The 7,450-nt window shown below is 38.4% G+C and overlaps 1 protein-coding gene across 1 annotated transcript in view; it reads left to right on the forward strand.

Annotated features, from left to right (window-relative positions):
- Positions 1 to 5,534, forward strand: part of Heca (hdc homolog, cell cycle regulator) — a 43,385-nt gene extending 37,851 nt beyond the window's left edge. Inside the window, exons 5-6 of the mRNA XM_013351441.2 lie at positions 806 to 960; positions 3,503 to 5,534. Coding sequence (XP_013206895.2) covers positions 806 to 960; positions 3,503 to 3,667 — 320 coding nt within the window. The 3' untranslated portion in view covers positions 3,668 to 5,534. The remainder of the gene's footprint in view (positions 1 to 805; positions 961 to 3,502) is intronic.
- The last annotated feature ends 1,916 nt before the right edge of the window (positions 5,535 to 7,450 follow it).

A 7,450-nucleotide genomic window follows, 5' to 3' on the forward strand; every position in this document is an offset into this window, starting at 1 on the left:
CTCTGTTCTCAGCAGTGTTGCTGTTTTTGCCCAAGGAAGATCCTGGACATGCTGACTAATTATTTGAGCCTTTACCTTTTTCATATAATTGGCTGGCCTGATCCCTTTATAAACAATTAAGTCCTAGTGAAGGAATGAGGCTGTGACTTTAAAAAACCCAGTAAATAATATTTTGGACTTCAGGTCCTTGATGAACAGTGAAGGAATGAAGTTGTGACTTTAAGAATCCAGTACACAATACTTTGGACTTGTAACGTATCACAAGTAACATGTAATTCTAGTTCCTAAATTAGCTGCGGTGCTAGCCAGGCCATTTTGGAAATGAGGACAGTTAACATAGTAATTGTGGCTGTGGTAAAATTCTGGGCTGACAATACAGAGTCAGATGTTTTTCGATGAATATTTTGTGGCTTGCAACTCATCAGGCCAGTGGTGTTGGTTCCTGTTGGTTCATTGTATGCTGCACTTAGACTCTGGAGAAGCCTGGTGATTCCAGGCTGGTTATAAGCATGTGAATTTATTGTTTGGATTTGGATGGGCAGACAATGTAAGCACATTTTAGAAAAGTAAATTAAAGCAAGTGTCTATTTTCAATAAGTTTGAATTTGTGATCTTGATAGCAATAATTCACTGTTATCCTAACAGGACTGCTTAAGGATATATGATGGAATCTGCCTTGCTTTTCATATTTATTCAACTGATAAAATGTTTGCTTTTTGTTGTTTACGAGGGCATTTGTATTGCCACTGGAGATGAAGATGCTTTCCACCATAGCCACCCTCAGCCTTGTGCTTTCTGTGTGCAGGGAGACTCATGCATCTGTATGCAGTGTGTGTGGACTGTCTGGAAGGGGTTCACAAGATCATCTGCATCAAGTGCAAGTCCCGGTGGGATGGCAGCTGGCACCAGCTGGGCACCATGTACACCTACGACATCCTGGCTGCCTCTCCCTGCTGTCAGGTTGGTATCCACTGAAGTGAGGGTGCGGTAGGTGACACTGGACTTCTGCCACCAAGGTACCTTAGAGAGTTAAAGGCTGCCTGGTGGTTACCTTGAGGGAGTTGTGAGGGCTTGGAGAAGGTGCTTCTAAGGGTGAAGAATAATTCAAGTGCCTTAGTTGTTATCTTGTAGAAGAATATTATGTAGTCAGAGAGAGATATGTACAGTAATAGACTTGGAGTATTTTCCATCTGTTATGTCAGAAAAAAATGTTACGAAACTTACCTTGCTTCTATTTTTTTCTTATTTATTTTTTAAAACAATCTTTTCTCACTTTTCATATTAATCCCACTGCCCTTCCCCTCCTGTCCCCACGCCTTCCACCTGTGCACTCCTCAGAGAGTGTAAGACTTCCCATGGGACTCAACAAAGTCATCTCTTTGAGCGAACTCTAGGAGATCAACCCAGTTCTAGCTGTGGATCTTGCTTCCATTTCTAACTAAGCATTAAAAGTCTCTGCTGAGCTCTGCAGCTGGTCAGGTGGCCTGGGGATTAGATTTCTGTGCATGGTTTCTTTAGTTTTCTTTTTGTTTGCTTGTAATTTTCTCATTTTGTGTGAGTAATTTGTATTACAATTGTATCAAAAGGTTATCATTTACACTGAAAAGGAAAGTTTTACTTTCTACAACAGACCAAATTTTCTTCTTGCTTACTTTCTGTGAGAGCTGGCAAAACCCAAACCTCTCACTCTTGAGCTGTGTGAGATGGCCAGAAACATTCCTAATTCTTAACGTGCTAGAAGAGCAGCATTCTTCTCTGACTCTAGGAGCACCTGAGGAATAACTGCCAGAAGGAAAGGAGGAAGGGGTTGATACGAACCCTGTTAGATAAGAAACTAAGAAGACAAAAATCCCCAGGAATACCTGAATTTATTATCCTCATCCTAATTCCCTGCTAGGCGTTCCTGGGTAGCAGGAACATTTACTCCTCCTGTTGCCACTTTTTTCAGTAGATACGAGTTTCTGTTGAGTTCAAAGGCTGGCAGAGATAGTAGTTCAGCTGTTTGTTTTGGATAAGGCTGACTAGTTTTCTGCTCTTGTGGTATACCGACTGCATTTCCAGACTCAAGGTTATCTTTGAAAATGAGTTACCACAATCTTCTAGTTAATCACTGTCATGTTTTATGGTTACTGCTGTGCCTTAGTGTCCACCCCTAAGATGAGAGAAACTAAAGGAAGTGGCACCGTTCTCTACACATATGTGATGTAGCAGGAGGGACGTGAACAAAACTCATGGCACCTTAGTGTTGCATGGGACCTTGCAAAGCTCACTCAGCCTTCTGAGTTGTTGCTTAAAATGGATGACTCAAATTGTGTCATAGCTGTGACTAAAACCTGTGATTCCTATTCTGAACTTTTCTACTACATGTTGAAAGGCCGTGGGATTTTCATATCTTCAAATAGAAACATGCAATGGCATCCCGCCCCCCAGTCCTCTAGTATACACTGCATATTCACTCACTAAATATAAGCTGGTAGATGCCCAGACTATATTTTCTGGTTCCCCCAACTGAAATGGAAATGGAAAACCTGTTTGATTACTCTTTATTATTAATCATTTGAAAGTATTCATTGTGAGGATATAGTAGGAGGCGCTACAAAGGATTCCAGGTAAGTCTGAGGCAAAAATAAGAATAATTGGTTAAAGAGGACATTATACTCAAGACTCAGAGAGGGATGATGTAGTTAAAGGGAGTTCATTTTAGGTTGCAGAAAGATAGTCCGTGTATTGCTGAAATGTGCACTCTGGAACACATTTAGTTTAAATCCCAGCTGTTGTGCTTTCTGTTTTCTTGGGCATGGTATTTATCACTGTGTGCCCCTTTTCATCATCTCCCTCACAGGGATGCTTTCAGGACAAATTTGTTAGCACATTTTTTAGGAAGGATCTAAATTAAGACTGTTTAATCTGTAATTTCTGCCTATCCACTTCACTCCCAGATCTATTATGAAGGGCTCCAGGATTGTGCTGTTAGAGGCCCAGGCCCAGGTGAAGATGTCACATGCTAGTGAGTTCCAGCATTCTCAAGATAAACATAACACTCCTGCCTAGATTGCCAATTTTGATTGGATATTTTTGAGAAATTTTATTTTTATATAAAAGAAAGCAATGTTATGTGGAATCAAATGAAAGTGTATATGAGCTTTTGAAATAAACCTGAACTCTTCAGGAAAGTTTTTCATTGTAGGTTTGGGTGCAGGGAGCCAGTTTCAGCCATTTGCTTAAAATCCAGGGGATTGGTGGTCGCTGTTAGGTGGTGGAGATGATCAGGCAGTCTCTCGTTGATAGGCACCTCATATTAATAGAGAACCTGGGAGACTGTCATCTTTAGAAGAATGATAATAAACACCAGAATGTGTATCTTAGATGTGCATACCCTGATTCTGTTAATAATGGAGATGCTTCTCTGAATTTTAGTCAGTTCCCAGCACTTTGATCAGATGGCTTTGGATGAGAATTGTGAAGCCAGTGACACTGTGGTTCATGATGTCTGTTTCCCCAGGCCCGTCTGAACTGCAAGCACTGTGGCAAGCCTGTGATCGACGTACGGATCGGAATGCAGTACTTCTCTGAGTACAGCAACGTCCAGCAGTGTCCACACTGTGGAAACCTGGACTACCATTTTGTGAAGCCATTCTCCTCCTTCAAAGTTCTTGAAGCTTATTGATGAAAGCTTTGCTTTAGTAATAGCTATTTTATTGATATTATTACTTTACTACATATCTTTTATAGGGGAGCATTCTGTGACATTAATTTCTTTTCTAATTTAAAACAGAGTTTACTTTGTATATTTGTGCCACTAAAATGAGGGCTGCCCCTTGCCCTTTCTTAATTCCCAAATGTTGGTGTGTGGTTAAGACTGGAGTGCAAATGGGAAATTGGACAGATTTTGGTTCGTAGGGTTTCAGTCTCATGCAGAATCTCTGATGCAGTACTGAGGTAGCAGGAAGGATGGGTGCCATTTAGGTGTGGGATTCTGTGGTGAAGCTAAAGGTGTGGTAGGAGTTGGGAGGAAGCTTTTTCTAATGTTAACTCTCTTGAGAGGCCCACTGTTAGATGTTTGGGCCTTGGGAAAAATAAGTGACAAATGAATGTAAGTCTAAACCTGGAGAGCCAGTACTGCATTAGGCTACCTGGACTCTGTTCTTCAGTTCAGGGTGAGGTCAGCTTACTCCCACTGATAGATAGGTGATTTTAGAATAGTTCTGAGTGCTTTCTTTGACAGTTTGTATAATTTAACAGTTTTCATACCGGAAATAATAGCCAAATGATCTGACACTTGAAAACTGTTGCTGTTGTAAATGTTTTAGGTGAGCTGAATATAACAGGGCTTGTGAAGTGAAATTGGAAATGATGAATACTGAATCAAGAGGGCAGAAAGCAGAACGTGGTTATTTGGATCGTGTCTCTAGAACCTACAGAAAATTTGCACATGCTGTAGGTTTGGTGGGCATCGTTTACAGATTACATTGCTGAAGCAGTTGCTTGGTATTCAGATCTTCTGAGGCAAACCTCTAGCCTAACTGCTGTGCTCCAGAACCAGTCATGCTACACTTCTCATTGTATCTACTGCCACATTAGCCCATTTAATACTGAGTTCCCCAAATCAGAGTTGACCTAGGAAGGAAGGGGAAATTGGTTAGAATGATGAAGAACAGTTTTTATTCTTTTAAAAGTATGTTTCATTTTGGTAGCAGCAATGCAAACAGCATATCTGAAAATAGATCATCCTAAAGATTTCCATGATTCCTCACTGTTTCTTAAAAAAAAAAGTTGCATACAGAACACCGGGTATTCCAAAGTTCACTAGGACCTGGATACTTGAATGTGCTGAAGATATCCCTCATAGAATTAGAATTAAAGAATTACTTCTCATGAAGGAATTTGGTAATTTCAAGTATAATACAGAAATATACATTAAAAGACTACTAAAAATAACTGTTTTATGAATAGGCAAATTTGGGGTTCATGTAAATATTTTATATCACTTGGTTTATGCCATCCCAGGGGGCTTTTCTTTTCATAATTGTCTAAACATTATTGCCAATGAGTTTTACGTTCTACAGAAGTCTTGGTGTTTAATTTGAAACAACAGCATTTAAAAACCTATGCTAAACTAAAACTTTTTGTCAGTTGGTTTGTTACTTCTGGTTTTGTGTTTGATGATCTGAAAAGTTTCATAATCTGCAAGAAATGCTGAAGTTGCATAGGACAAACAATAATCATTATTGATCAGATGGTGTTTAATACAACTACAGTAGATCTATAGGATATAATATTTGCAAATTTGTCTTTGATGCACAAAGTTATAATTATGAGTTAGCTGTTTTCCTATGAATCTGTTGTACACTCAAGTTTAAAATTTTGGTAAGTTTCTATTCAGATTCCATATTTCTCTTCATGTTTGTTCCTGATTTTTTAGAATAAATAAAATACTTGTAATGCTGTTCTTTAACCTATTGACATTTTCTAGTAAAACTATGTTATTGTTCTAAAGTCAACCCATCTTTTGCACCCAGTGAGTTCTTTAGATTGAAAAAACCAAACAAGAACCCAAAACAGTGTGGACTGTAAGCCACATTTTATTCTTGCTCCTTAGTTTGTTTTCTGACCCCCACATGAAGAAGTTTCACTATAATTGGATAACATTTAATTTTGATGTTATATGTATGATAAAATGAGGACTATAGATGTGTGTAGTTATATACAAAGAGAAACATGAGCCACATACTCTTATACTTATCATTTGCTATATCGTTGATTGATTTGAATTTTGTCTAAAAAGGAAAATTTGGCTTATTTAAAGAGTAAAATAAAATTGACTGTACAATACTTGCTTTATAGGTAAATATTACTTTGGAAATCTGCTGACCTTAATGTTTTCACCAAACTTTGCCATAACGCATTGGTTAGAATTGAAATGTTTCAAGAAAGATCACCACCGTTTTTGTTGTAGTTGCAATATTAAAGGGCTTCAGTTGTTTGAGGTTTCTGTCCTGCCTGGTTCTTCAGTTATTCATTCCCAAAGAATCACACAGAGGTCTACATCAATCAATTATAAACTTATTGGCCCAGAATCTCAGGCTCTCCTTATTAACTAATTCTTTTTTTTTGGATATTTCAAGACATGGTTTCTCCATAACTTTTTTGGTTCCTGTCCTGGAACTAGCTCTTGTAGACCAGGCTGGCCTCGAACTCACAGAGATCCGCCTGCCTCTGCCTCCCCAGTGCTGGGATTAAAGGCGTGAGCCACCCGCCCGGCTTAACTAATTCTTATAACTAATATTAGCCCATAATTCTTGTCTATGTGGGCCACATGCCTTAGTACCTTTTTTGTGAGGTAGTCACATCTTGCTTTCTCTACAGCTGGGTCATGACTGGAGACTGAGCATCCCTCTTCCCAAAATTCTCCTGTTCTCATTGTCCCACCTCTGTTTCCTGCCTGGTCATCCTGCCTATACTCCATGCCTGGCTACTGGCCAATCAGCATTTTATTAAAAATAATACAAGTGACAGGATAAATGACCATTGTCCCACAGCATTCATTCATCCAGGAGATCTAACTTCCGTTTTTCTCATGAGTAGTGTCCAGTAATTTGTAGTTTTGAGGTTGACTAATAATCTAAAGTGATTTTTATCTAATTAAACACTTCGAGTCATTTATTTTTAAAGAGTTCCATACTTTGAGCAAGTAAAACTTGTCTGCTTCCATTTTGAGATAAACTAATGTCTGATCATTTTCTCTTCAGGCCTTCTCAACTCTCCTTTTTCATCTGATCACCCAGTCACATGGAAAACACTTGGTAACAGTGGTCTTATACCTTTAAAGGTAGACTTTATTCCATGAAATGGAGGGATGAATGAATTGTTTTCTAGTGTACAAAGGACTTTTTCCAGCATTCTTTAATTTCCAATTTTTGTAAAAAGGGGTTCATTTTTCTAAGTAAAGGAAATTTTCATACCTTTTTGGGAAAAATTAACTTATGACAGAAGAATATTATATGTTTAAATGCTAAAACTTAACATTGATTCATAACTTGCTAGACTACCTTCCTGAGTACTTCATATTATCTTACAGTACCAGTGCTAACTGTGCAGTCTGCACTGTGCCTGTTTTCTAACTTGTTTTATTTTCTTTTTAATCTCTTGAAGCACTTATTGCGTAGTTTCAGCTGGAGGATCAGGGAAGAGGTGAGGAGAAAGCACTTTTGTTTAGGGTATGATTCCCATAGCAGAATGCTGCCTAGCTCAGTTCATAGTCATACTTTGTTGACTTTATTATTTTCCCAGGTAATGGAAAGACAATATAATGAATGGACACCGTGAAAACCAGCTCAAAAATATGTTGTCTATAAAGACTTTTTTGTCAAAATGTTTGGATTGCACTTTTGTTGAGGGAAGCCTGTGTAAATACTTAAAGAATGTTGATAAAATTGAAGCATTTGGATTA

This window comes from Microtus ochrogaster, linkage group LG4 (genome assembly GCF_000317375.1).
Source record: "Microtus ochrogaster isolate Prairie Vole_2 linkage group LG4, MicOch1.0, whole genome shotgun sequence".
Taxonomy (NCBI): domain Eukaryota; kingdom Metazoa; phylum Chordata; class Mammalia; order Rodentia; family Cricetidae; genus Microtus; species Microtus ochrogaster.